A 12,901-nucleotide genomic window follows, 5' to 3' on the forward strand; every position below is an offset into this window, starting at 1 on the left:
CGTTCAACAAAATAAATTCAAATGTTTTGCATGATAAAAAGCATCATTCGAACAACATTTTGTAATTTTTTCGTGGAAAAATATTGAGAAATAAGTCGGTGAAGAGGTATTTTCGAGAACGCTTCTTAAAAATCATGATTTGCGGTGTCCACTGTATCTCAGCGCAGACTAATCAGAAGTGAACAAAGCAAAGCAGCAAAGTTAGAGTAGAAATTTTTCTGGACCCCAACGTTTCTGTTTGATTTTTCACGAAAAAATCCGCCATTTTGAAGCTGCAAAACCTCCCCAAAGTAACAAACAACGAAAAGAAAAACGTTGGGGTCTGGATTTTTATATGTAGAAAGTGTGTGCAAAATTTGATCAAAATTACTACGCCAAGTTTTTGAATAACGATGGACACGGACTTTCAAAACCTGCTTTCAAAAAACGCCTTTAAAGTTTTTGCCTTTCTCTATAGAAAGGTATTAGAATTGTTGGAAAAACTGACTTTTTAAAGGAGCCTCGGAGACTCATAGTGTTATATACCATTCGACTCAGTTCGACGAGATAGCAAAATGTCTGTCTGTGTGTGTATGTGTGTCTGTGTGCACACTTTTCGAAGATATTTTTACGCGCTCTATTTTCTCAGAGATGGCTGAACCGATTTTAACAAACTTATGCTCGTTTGAAAGCTACTGTCGGGCCATTCATCAAGTTCAAAGATCAAATGGCTGTGATTTTTGGTCCGGAGATATGGTTGTATAAGTGAATTAACCGACAAAACGCGTTGTATTTTTACGCGTTAAATTTTCTCAGAGATGGCTGAACCGATTTTAACAAACTTTTGTTAGTTTGAAAGCTACAGTCGAGCCATTGATGCAGTTCATAGATCAAATGGCTGTGACTTTTGGTTCCGGAGATATTATACCATAAGATATAATGACGAAAAAACACGTTGTTTTCTACCGATCAATCGACGTTTTCTGACTATTTCGGAAATTTTTCAGTTCAAGATGACTCCAAACCTCATCTCGACGTTTCATGCAACTCTAAGACTTTTGGCATCAAAAAATTCTTTTCGATTTTCTAAATTTCATGTACCCCCCTCAATGGTTAGTTTTCAAGATCTGTGAAGAAGAAGGGTTTTTTAGATTAGCATCACTCTTCTCATATAAAGAGACAACCCAAATGCCAAGCGCTTGATTGGAAAAAACGATGCCGAGTATGTGACAAGAAACTTTGAAACATGCTTTTTTGAACTTCTGAATTAATGTTTAGTGTCAGAAAGTATTTTATAAAATGTAAAAAAATCATAAGACTGTTTTGAAGAAAGAGAAAGGCATTATCACACTACTACACAGAAAATAATAATGAAAGTTACACGACATGTAAATCATTAGTCCTGTGAAATAAACAACAGTTGAATCGAAAATCCTATTTAAAACAGTGAGTGATGTAATATCATTTGAATCCATTGATTATTCAATAAAAAAGACTGTATATTTCAAAAAACGCTTTCAAAGTATATTGAAAAACGAAGAACTGTGGAGTAAATTTCCATTCAATTGCCTGCTCCAAATATGTGCATGAAAATTAATGTGAATTCACAAAATATTTCTATGTGTGTAGGTGGATTAGGAAGGGTTTAGTCTATAAAATCGAAAGAAACAATTTATTACTCTAGGTAGCCCGTAGGGTCTAATATTTTTAAAAAATCTGTCTTTTTTCTTATAATTTGTTATAATTAAACATTTCAAAATTGTTTTATCAAGTTTTTAAGACAATCGAAGCAGAAGTCTTGGGTCTGTGTGCCGAGCTCTTACTTCTTCGCAGTATGAGATAAGCGAAGATAAAGGCCCACAACTTGCAGAGTTTTGTTCCGATAGGCTTGAAAATTTCACAGAATATTCTTGAAATGTTTTACAATTTTGTATGACAGTTTGCAAGTTTTGATACTCATTCCCCTATAATTTCGGAATCGGAAGTCGGATCTAGATGAAATCGCACAGCTTCTTTAAAGACACCGAGAGATTTAGTTTGAATCATGATTTGTGAAAATCGGTTTAACCGTTGCTGAGAAATCGAAGTCAGTTCCGTTTTTGGAGCTATTACCGGTGCGGCCGGAAGCGGAAACTAGGCACTAGAATCAACTTTTCGGGGACTTTTTAATGAATTTCAACACCATTTGCATCTCAGTTTGAAAAATCGGTTAAGAAATTTCCGAGAAAATTGAATGTGCATTTTCTCATATATTTGCAGATAACGCCTTGTAATTCCGGAGCCGGAAGTCGGATCGAGATAAAATTCAATAGCGATACGATGTAATACCAAAAACTTACAAAAAATTAAGCATGTAACGATTTGTAAACTCTATAGCTTACAAAAGAGTAGCGCACGTAATACTTCGTAACGTCTAAAACTTATTTAAAGTAACGAATGTAACGCTTCGTAACGCATCTAACTAACAAAAAACTCAACGGCCACTAACTTACTAACTTTCACGACGTTTATAACGGATGCTATGTCTAAAGGTCATCAAACGGACGTTGTCTACACGGATCTCTCTGCTGCTTTTGATAAAATTAATCACGCTATCACTATTGCCAAATTGGACAGACTGGGCTTCGGTTCCAACATTCTTCGGTGGATTCAATCGTATCTTTGCAATCGACGGCTGGCGGTTAAGATCAATGAAAATGTTTCCAAGGAGTTTTTTGCTTTTTCTGGTATTCCACAAGGCAGTCATCTCGGACCACTGATATTTCTACTGTATTTCAACGACGTGAACTTTTCATTGAAAGGTGCACGATTATCTTTCGCGGACGACCTAAAGTTATTCCAAATTATCAAGACTCTTGAAGATGCCTGTCTCCTTCAAAGTGAGCTTGAAATTTTCTCCGAGTGGTGTGAAATTAATAAAATGTCGCTAAATATCAGCAAATGCTCGATTATCACCTTCACACGAAAAAAAACACCAATTCGTTTCAATTATTGTCTTCGAGGATCAGTGATTGATAGAGTCAATTGTGTCAAAGATCTTGGCGTTCTTCTCGACGAACAATTGAATTACAAGCAGCATATTTCGTACATCGTGGCAAAAGCTTCTCGTTGTCTAGGATTTGTCATGAGAACCGCCAAGCAATTCACAGATATATATTGTTTGAAATCTCTCTACTGCTCGCTTGTACGGTCAACACTCGAATATTGTTCGTCAGTATGGAACCCTCACTTTCATAATGGAGCTTTAAGACTTGAATCAATACAGCGCAGATTCGTTCGTTTCGCTCTTCGTCGTTTGCCCTGGAATAACCCTCACCAGCTGCCTAGTTATGAAAGCCGTGCGATGCTCATCGGACTCGATACTCTACAAGTACGCCGAGATCTGTTCCGTGCAATGCTGATTGCCGATATTTTGACGAACAATATTGATTGCCCTGCACTACTTAGTGAAATCAACATCAACGTTCGTTCTAGAGCTCTTCGCAACAACAACCTCCTCAGAATGCCTCTACGTCGTACTAACTACGGAATCAACGGTGCCGTTATTGGATTGCAGCGAACCTTCAATGGCGTATCGATGGGATTCGATTTCCATTTTCCTCGTAGCAGAATAAAAGCGAATTTTTTGAATATTCTTAGAAATAATCATTAGGACTTTAGTTTGTCTGTTGATTAAAATATATAAATAAATAAATAAATAAATAAACTAACGCATTTAACGTAACGCCAAAAATTTATACAGAATAACACATGTCACGTTTCGTAATGCCTGTTACTTACAAAAAGTAACGCTTCGTAATGCCTGTAACTTACAAAATGCAATGTTTCGTAACACCTAAAATTTACTAAAAGCAACGCATCGTATCGCTTGCATGTAACGCTTGTAACTTACAAGTGGGTAACGATTGTAACGCTTCGTAACGCCATAACTCACGAAAAATCAACGCATGAAACGCTTCGTAACGCCCATAACTTACAAAAAAGTTACGCATGTAACGCTTCGTAACGCCTTTAATTTACAAAAAAGCAACTCATATCACGCTTCGTGACGCCTATAGCTTACTAAAATGTAACGCTTCGTAACGCTTTTGATTCACAAAAATAACGCATGCAACACCTATAACTTACAACAAAGTAACGCATGTAACGCTTCGTAACGACTATAGCTAACAAAAAAAACGTAACGTAACGCCTATAACTTACAAAAAAGTAACGCATACAACGCTTCTTAATGCCTATAACTTACAAAAGGCGATGTATATATCACATCGTAACAACTATAACTTGCTTGAAAGTAACGCATCGTAACTCGTTTACTGAAAGAATCTCACCCTTATAACGTTTTTTTGAAATTCATAATTTCCACAAAATAACTCATGATTTGTAACCCTCGATTTAAGAAAATCATCGTATGCAACGCTCTTTAGCTTCTTTAACGTAACGCTTACAATCTTATCTTACGCTTCGTCAAATGGAACATATTTCCATATTGGGGACGGGTATAGCATAGTACCTTAACTCAGGCGTAGGCTCAGATAAGCCTCACAAAACTTCGTAACGTATATAGCTTCAACAACTAAACTACTATTTTATGCGTTATTATTATTGTCATTTATTTCACTTCGGTTTCATCCTCCACGTGGTTTTGACTATGTTCTGCTCCGTAGAGACTGCCGCTGCGTGCTTTATTGGCAGTGGAGTTTTGACCATCACGCAACTCTTATACATTTTACTTTATAACATACAACAATATGATACGTTAGGGGAAAGGTGGGTAATAGTACGCATCTCATTGTAAGCTCCTGTTAATGTTTACCACTATTCACTTACAATAAATATTGAGATTTGATCCAATTAACTTTATTCGACTACATTCAAGATTCCCTATTAATTTTATACCAACACGACAGACGTATATATTAAATCTGTCATTAGAAAATAAGCTTAATATTTATTTCCAATAGAATCACGTTATTTTGGTTTCGTAACATCTTTTCGATCCAAACGAAGTTATCATCGTGTATTCCAAGTATTATGGAAAATTCGATTATTCGTTATTCGAGTACTACGGAAAATTCATTGTGCGCATAATTGTGTACCACTGCGCACTATTACCTTACCTTGCTCACTATTCGGAATAAAACACGATTATTTTGTGGCTTTCATGCTAGTAAGCAAAATAATAATTGTAATCGTTCATTTGAGGATATTGAAAAGAAAAGGTTTTATGTTTCCTCAGACGTATTTATGATCTTGATAAAAGCAATATTTTATTTGTAATACTTCAAAAAGCTTAGGTGCGCACTAATCGCCACCTCTCCCCTAAACTTGTCATGAACTGAAACAAAACATACAAAATAATCATACAGGTTCCTTCGTTTTGCCTTTCTCTATAGATATTGCTGGAAAACCCGACTATCGAACGGAGCATCGGAGACCCATAGTGTTATAAACCATTCGACTCAGTTCGACGAGATCGGAAAATGTCTGTGTTTTTATATAAGTGTATGTGCACTTTTCGAATCTATTTTAACGCGCTCAATTTTCTCAGAGATAGCTGAACCGATTTTAACAAACTTATGCTCGTTCGAAAGCTACTGTCAGGCCATTGATCAAGTTCAAGGATCAAATGGCTGTGATTTTTGGTTCCGGAGATATGATTGTATAAGTGACGTAACCGACGAAACGCGTTGTATTTTACGCGCTCAATTTTCTCAGAGATGGCTAAACCAATTTTAACAAACTTAGGCTCGTTTGAAAGCTACTATTGAGCATTTGATCAAGTTCGAAGATCAAATGACTGCGACTTCTGGTTCCGGAAATATGATGGTATAAGTGGCGTAACCGACAAAAAACGTTGTTTTTTGCCGCTCTAATATATATATAAGGGTGCGAATATTTGGGATTCCCCCTAATTTCGTGAGGCGGTGGTAAAAAAAAGTTTGAGCACTTCGAAAAAAATCCCCATACAAAATTTGAGCTGAATCAGATATGGGTAAGAGGTGCTGCACGACGGTTGAGGTTTGAAAATTTTAGATCTTGAAAAATCACCTTAGGGAGATTTTTGATGCCAAACGGCTTAGAATTGCATGAAACGTCGAGATTTAGTGTCTTCTAATTTTTTTTTTAAATCGACTTTCTGGGACTTTTTTGATATTTTATATTGTCATAAGTTCCTGAAAGTCGATATTTTCAAAAAAAACAATCGAGATGACATTAAAACTCGACGTTTCATTCAATTCTAAGACTTTTGGCATCAAAAATTTAATGTCCCCTATAATGCTTTTTCAAGATGTGTGAAAATTCTACTAAGTGGACTAAGAAGGGTTTTTTTTAGATTAGCATCACTCTTCTCATACAAATAGGCAACGCAAATGTCAAGCACTAGGTTGGAAAAATGATGCCGACTGTGTGACATAAACACTGAAGCATGCTTTTGTGAACTACTCGAATCAATCTGAATCAATTGGTGTCAAAATTAGTATCCGAAATTATTTAATAAAAGTATGAAATATATTTCCATAAGGCTGTTATGAAAGAAGAGAAAGGCATTATTACACCACTAGGTGGATTGAGAAGGGTTTTTTTCTTCTCTTGACATGTAATCGTGTCATTTGCATACATAAGAAATGTGGGAACAATCAAGAACAACTTTACACTAAAATAATTTATATGAGAAAAATGCGTGATTAATCTATTATTAACTGAATATGTATTGTTTTACTTTTTCTTTAAGTTCCGGAAATGTTTTTAAATGTCGTTGTGAAACACTGACTGGAACTACTAAAAAATTGCCTGATCAATCCACAATGGTAAAAAAAAAGTAAATAGTTAGGTAAACAGTGTGATGTGCTTTCAATACATAAAAAATAGTAAACTTTGAAAAATGAAAAAAATCAATCATTTTTTTTAAATCATTGTTAAGCACGTAACAAAATTTAGCTTTTATTACAAAACATGTTCTTTGTGTGTGAAAAGTCTAGATATTATGTTGATATGAGCAAAGTCCTGGCATTACATTCCTTTTGTGGAATTTGGCCTTTCTGTTTCAACAGATTTCGCAGCCGATTCATAGTGTACAGGATAATTGCATGGCTAGTACTATGGATCCTACTGACACTAATGTCGTTTTCGTTTTTAAATTGCACTACACTGGTGTAGCGAAAGCTGCACTGAAACCGTTCGTTTTTACCAATTGCACTACACCAGAGCTACACTTTTTCTGCACCGATACCACTGGTGTAGCACTCATCAAAAGTTTGGTGTAGCTCTGTGCAATGGAATCGTTTATTGTAGTCAATGGTTACTGTTTGTTTTCGTCATTTTTGTTCGTTTATTCATGCCTCAGTGTAGCACTGCACCGGTGTAGTGCAAATTAAAAACGAAAACGCCATAAGAATCCTTCCAGGTCGGGGCTCGAACATACGACAACTGGCTTGTAAGACCAGCGCCCAATGCATTCAACCACCAACCCGGATGTTAATATGAGCATACATAATTAATAGCTGGCTCTTAATTTTAAGTTAACCTTTCAAATTGACAGGAACCTCCTATTTTACAATAAAAGTTTTCAAACTCTTAAAACAAGAGTTTATACTCGCTTCAAGAAAGAACCAACAAACATTCTGAAATTTAATAACAATATTCTTAAAATAATCAACGTTAATTTTTGTGTCTATTGTTTTAATGACAATTTCCTCCAATGGTCCTGGTTGTGACAATATTATTAGGAAACACCCTATAGTTTTTGTCTGAGTATGTATTAAATATAGGAAATATGTATTAAATACAAAGCTCGCTACTAAGCCGATCAAAAGTCTTTATCTAAGCTCTTTGTATGAGAATCAACTGATCACTTTGTAATTTAAAACTATCATGAGATTTTTTCCGTGTACAATATACACATTGTGAAATATTCTGGCAGCTCTAATCGTAGCCAGAGATGACAGGTCGACATCTGCAGATTATTTTTTAAACTGCAGACATGGTTTGGTTGCATTAAATCGTGTTTTTCGCCGACATTCGTGAAAATGTACAGACTTTTGTAATCACCATAATCTTTTTGTGCTCGTTAACCCTATTTCGTGCTCCATTCTTTACAGCGAACTTGAGTTCGCTGACTTTTTCAAACCCTCCTTACACAACCTGACAGAAATGAACCTGTTTCATATGTGTTCCACTGAATTCAGGACGGCGCTAGTGTACCTAAACAATACGGGTGCAATGAATTACGAAACAAAACGATTACAAGAGAAACCAGTACATTATTACGTTATTTACGGTCACTGTGTATGCGTCAAGTAACACATTTAAAAGAAGCGTAATTTTCATATTGTGACTCACGCAAGAACTCCTGAATGAAATGAAAATATTGCGATTTTGTAATCTTGTCTAAAAAGATAACTATTAATAGTAATTGATAGAATTAGAAATAAAGTGTTTTTTGAAATGTGGTGTGTGACTAAAGAGTACCTATGTTAACGTATTTCGTCGTATCAATGAAAACGCGAGGAATTAGTAGCCACTTGTAGGGAGTATGATCTTCTAACAACTCGGATAAAGATAAGGGAACCATAGATTTAATCTTGGTTCGCAAATTAGTAGTATTGTTCTTCAAGATTCAGTAGAATAAATTACTTCACGTTCATTGTTCATTGAATGGGATGAAATACTTTTAAGCCTTCTATTGATGAAAAGAGAAAAATTATACTTATTCTAAACCATAGTAACTTATCATCATAATTATTTTATTCGTGTCAAGAAATGCTAGCAAAACAACTTATTCAAATATAAAAATTTAAACCGCAGATTGTCGAAAAACAGATACGTTATTTACTAATGTTATTCTTTTTACGACGCCATTGTGGAACCATAGAGAACCAAAACTTTTACATATATTTTCGATGTATGGGAGCTGTCGAGTTGTCCACGGGTTGTTCAACCCGAATAAAAAATATTGTAGAAAAACAATACGATTTGCTGTTACAAAACCTTCCACAATTTCGCTTTGACCAATGAAAAATATTTTAATGTATTGTTATACACTATTCAATTGATTGTGAACATGCTTTTTACGATAGAATGTATAGGTTGTTAAGTATCGTAACAATTCAAATCATAGAATTTTATCATACATGCGAGGGGCAATTCACTACCATCGTAAAGTGAATTCAAAATGCAATTCTCGAAAATACACAATAAATGCAAAAATACACACAAAATGTAAAACAATTACCAAAATGCAAAAAATACTCAAAAATGCAAAGAAATGCAACAAAACACAGAAAATGCAGAAATTCAAAGAAGTGTTTAAGTTCATAAATTACATCTAATGCACTGTTGAAACACATATAAATAATAAACATTAAAAATACGCTAAATAGAAGCTCCTTTTGGTACACAAATGCGGGGTGTAATACGTTAAGAAGTTCTAAAACGTGATATAATGTTATAAAATCATTAAGAAAAAGACTGCATACGAAAGATCAGGAAGCAAGTATCGACGGCTGAAAGAATAAATCTCGATCATTTCTGGGTAATTTAGATTTATAATGCAGGAATTCTTTTATAATGATATTTTACCTCTTTAAGTTGATAAAATGATTATTTAATATACAAACAGTATCCTAAATCAACTCGTACTACCACGAAGGCAACTGAACATGTTATCATCGATACTTTGGATGTCTTTGTTGCAGGAATCTTAGTTGTCGCAGTATACAATCGATTTTCCGTGAATTAGCGGAGCTTAGAAACCAACTTGGCAACCTGTCCCCAACATATCTTCAGCAAACCGCGATTCTTTTCCGGTGGCGTATATTCATGGCTCCATTTCAAAGCCTACAATCTTTAACTATTACTTCTTCGATGACAGCAAAACAATATCCTCTAGGTCTGGTTTCGCATGTTCACTTCTGTGGGTTTCCTGGGGAATGTCTTTCGCAGGAAAACTCAAATGCACGTGCTAGAATAGATCAGTAAATAACAAAAATTGATTGCATTGCGATATGTTGTTGTTGATAAAATGCTTCCACAGAACCCTTCGCAATACATTATATCATGATAAGTACACATTAATTTAGAATAATTAAAAAAAACGAAGCAATTCAAACGTACCAAATTTGCGTTCCAAAACGCAAATATACATAAAATACGTTTAATGCACTTATCAATACGCTACCTCCAAAATACGGAAGTGAGCCGCCCCTCGCATACATGTTTTCATGAAAAACAATCAAATGTACAGTTTGCATATTGTTTGAAACACCACGTGTACAATAAATTCAATTGTAGAATCGTAGAAACATTAATTGAATGATTGGAAATAAAAACTATCTTGTCAAGATACAATAAAATGTATTGTAACCAATAGATCTAAATGTGAATCAGTTGTTTGTGATGTAAAATCAATGGTTAATTTTTTACGGGAAACCTGCATGAAGATATTTTAAATTTTTACCTGGCATCTCTGCCGGGGCCAACACTATCAATTTAGCAACACCCTCCCGTCATTGCGTTATGTAACTGTTGTCGAATTCAAGCTGTCAAAATCCTCACGCTTCTCGGAAAGTAATTTTCTAATTTTGTTAGAACTACAATTAAATTGGATAAAATGTTACAATTTCGAGCAATTTGTGGAATCACGCGTTGCTCTTATCGTAAGATTTGCACTGCAATCAGCCTAAAAAATGCTGAGGCTACTGTCGTAACCAGTGACAAACTTACAATTCCTGTCCCGGATGGTGTTGATAAGCCGGTCAACCCGAAATTGGTATCCATTGTAGATAGCATTGCTACACTGAACTTATTGGAAGTTTCAGAGCTTAGTGGTCTACTCAAGAAACGTTTGAATCTTCCGGATGCTGCACTAATGCCAGCAGGATTTGCTGGTGGGTTTAGTCCAGTAGCTGCTCCTGTTGATGAAGAGGAAGCCGCTCCAAAGGTAGTCAAAACATCGTTTAAGGTGAAACTCGTCAAATTTGATGATAAGCAAAAGGTAGCTTTAATAAAAGAAGTCAAAAATCTTCTGGATGGAATGAACTTAGTCCAAGCGAAAAAATTCGTGGAAAGTGCTCCGACGATGGTCAAGGAAGACATTTCGAAGGATGAAGCAGAGAAACTAAAAGAAGCCTTTACCAAGGTGGGCGCTGTTATAGAGATAGAGTAAGAAAGTGTTTCCCGTAATTCGTAGTGTACTAAAATAAACGTTTAAATATTACTTAATATGCGTTTGTATTAAAAAATCATTCGAACATCCATTTTTCATTTATTGCCGTCTGTAATCTACAAACAGTTAGCCATCAGGGGAGCCAAATTTTCAAAATCAATTTTTTCAGTAATGTGTTTGGTTTTAATATTTCCTTCCTGCAAAGCGACAGTCACGTACTGTCCATCATCTTTCCACCCATTTTTCTTCACCCAACCACGAAGAACGTTATCTAAAAAAATTGAGATTAGATTCACATATATAATTTCAAGAGTTTTTTTAAATATTTTTATACCATCAACATCTCCTAGCAGGCGCACCAAATACTCTTTTTCGATGGATTGGAATGTTATACCAACAACGTGACAAACAAACTTCCGGATACAATCATAGAATCCGGCTATCTTTTTGAAGAATTGAGGATTCTGGGCAACGCGCGACCAGAATAAAGTGAAATCGCATTTTTCTAAAATGTCAGCTAAATAGATAATTTCCTTAACAGTGTCATCGTTCATTTGAGCCGGAAGAAGCAAGCATTTACACAACACGAAATCGGTGTGTGGGAAGTTGGTCAACGATTTCAAGAGAATCGTGTACGTAATATCCAAGTTCATCATCTGCGGATTGAATTGATACAATTTGAGACAAGCTAAATTTGCCTCCAAATCATACTGATTGTCCCTGGCTTGCTCTTCTACGTAAGACTCAATAACTTTAAGATGTTCCGGATTATATCTAGAATTAATAAGCGACGTAAACAAACTATAGGTTAGGTTAAATTTTTCTAATTATCATACCGTTCGATACTTTTAAGCATTTCCTTAATTGGCATAACTTTACCATCTTCCATTTTTACGTAGTGGACCATTTTGAATCCGAAATTTGTGACAAAACACAATAAAAATTGGAAAACGTTTTATGCAGCACCGATAACCAGAACACTCAAGGTAGCAAACGTTGACACAGCCAGAGATGCCAGGTAAAATTTTCTGATATCTTCAGGCAGGGTTGCAGAAGTCTATGAATCCGAAAAAATGTTTGTAAGCAGAGATGCCATTTATACAGATTTAACTGTATTATACAGATTTTTACATGCGCATACAGACTTCTTACGGAATAGGGTAACAGAGGTATTTTGGCCCACTTTAGGATTGATTTTATTTTGGCCCACTTTGTAAAAATATCCACCAAATGCTGTAATATCTTTGAAAACCCCTTCCGCAATAGATAATTTAATGTGATTAGCTTCAAATTGATGCAACATGGGTTACTTAACATCGATTAAATCCATAAAGTTTGGTCGATAAAGTTAGGTGGGCCAAAATATATGAAGTGGCCATAATACCTCTGTTACCCTACAGATTTTATACAGATTATTTTTTTCAAATTCAATACAAATTCTACAGATTTCACAAAAATAGTAAAATAAACTTTTTTGTCTGAGCTCTCTTTGGTAGCAGTGACTAGCAGAGATGCCATTTATACAGATTTATCTGTATTATACAGATTTTTACAACCTCATACAGATCTAATACAGAATACAGATTTTATACAGATTCCCTAAATTTAATACAGATTTATACAGATTTCACAAGAAGTTATAAAGAAAAATTAAACTGTTTTCGTCTGAGCTAGTATTTGATTGCAGTGACGAGATTATTAATTTATTAATCAATGGACAGATCACAAATTGAAGTAAAAGTTGGTGTGCAGATA

At 35.1% G+C, this 12,901-nt stretch overlaps 2 protein-coding genes across 2 annotated transcripts; one reads left to right on the forward strand and one right to left on the reverse strand.

Annotated features, from left to right (window-relative positions):
- The first annotated feature begins 10,498 nt into the window (after window positions 1-10,498).
- Window positions 10,499-11,197, forward strand: LOC131437683 (large ribosomal subunit protein bL12m). Its single transcript, XM_058607187.1, has one exon. It carries the CDS (start codon window positions 10,592-10,594, stop codon window positions 11,144-11,146), a length of 555 nt encoding a protein of 184 aa, XP_058463170.1. The 5' UTR covers window positions 10,499-10,591; the 3' UTR covers window positions 11,147-11,197.
- On the reverse strand, window positions 11,187-12,151 carry LOC131437682 (eukaryotic translation initiation factor 3 subunit K). The gene is made up of 3 exons (XM_058607186.1): window positions 11,983-12,151; window positions 11,481-11,920; window positions 11,187-11,417 (listed from the first exon to the last, which is right to left on the reverse strand). The coding sequence occupies exons 1-3, from the start codon at window positions 12,051-12,053 to the stop codon at window positions 11,263-11,265; spliced, it is 666 nt and encodes a 221-aa protein (XP_058463169.1). The 5' UTR covers window positions 12,054-12,151; the 3' UTR covers window positions 11,187-11,262.
- Window positions 12,152-12,901: the final 750 nt, after the last annotated feature.

This window comes from Malaya genurostris, chromosome 3 (assembly GCF_030247185.1).
Source record: "Malaya genurostris strain Urasoe2022 chromosome 3, Malgen_1.1, whole genome shotgun sequence".
Lineage (NCBI taxonomy): Eukaryota > Metazoa > Arthropoda > Insecta > Diptera > Culicidae > Malaya > Malaya genurostris.

Coding starts and splice junctions, on each gene's coding strand:
- LOC131437682 (XM_058607186.1), bottom strand. CDS start 12,053: ATGGTCCACTACGTAAAAATGGAAGATGGTAAAGTTATGCCAATTAAG. Junction 11,921..11,982: donor ATGCTTAAAAGTATCGAACG/GTATGATAATTA, acceptor TATTAATTCTAG/ATATAATCCGGAACATCTTA. Junction 11,418..11,480: donor CCTGCTAGGAGATGTTGATG/GTATAAAAATAT, acceptor CAATTTTTTTAG/ATAACGTTCTTCGTGGTTGG.
- LOC131437683 (XM_058607187.1), top strand. CDS start 10,592: ATGTTACAATTTCGAGCAATTTGTGGAATCACGCGTTGCTCTTATCGT.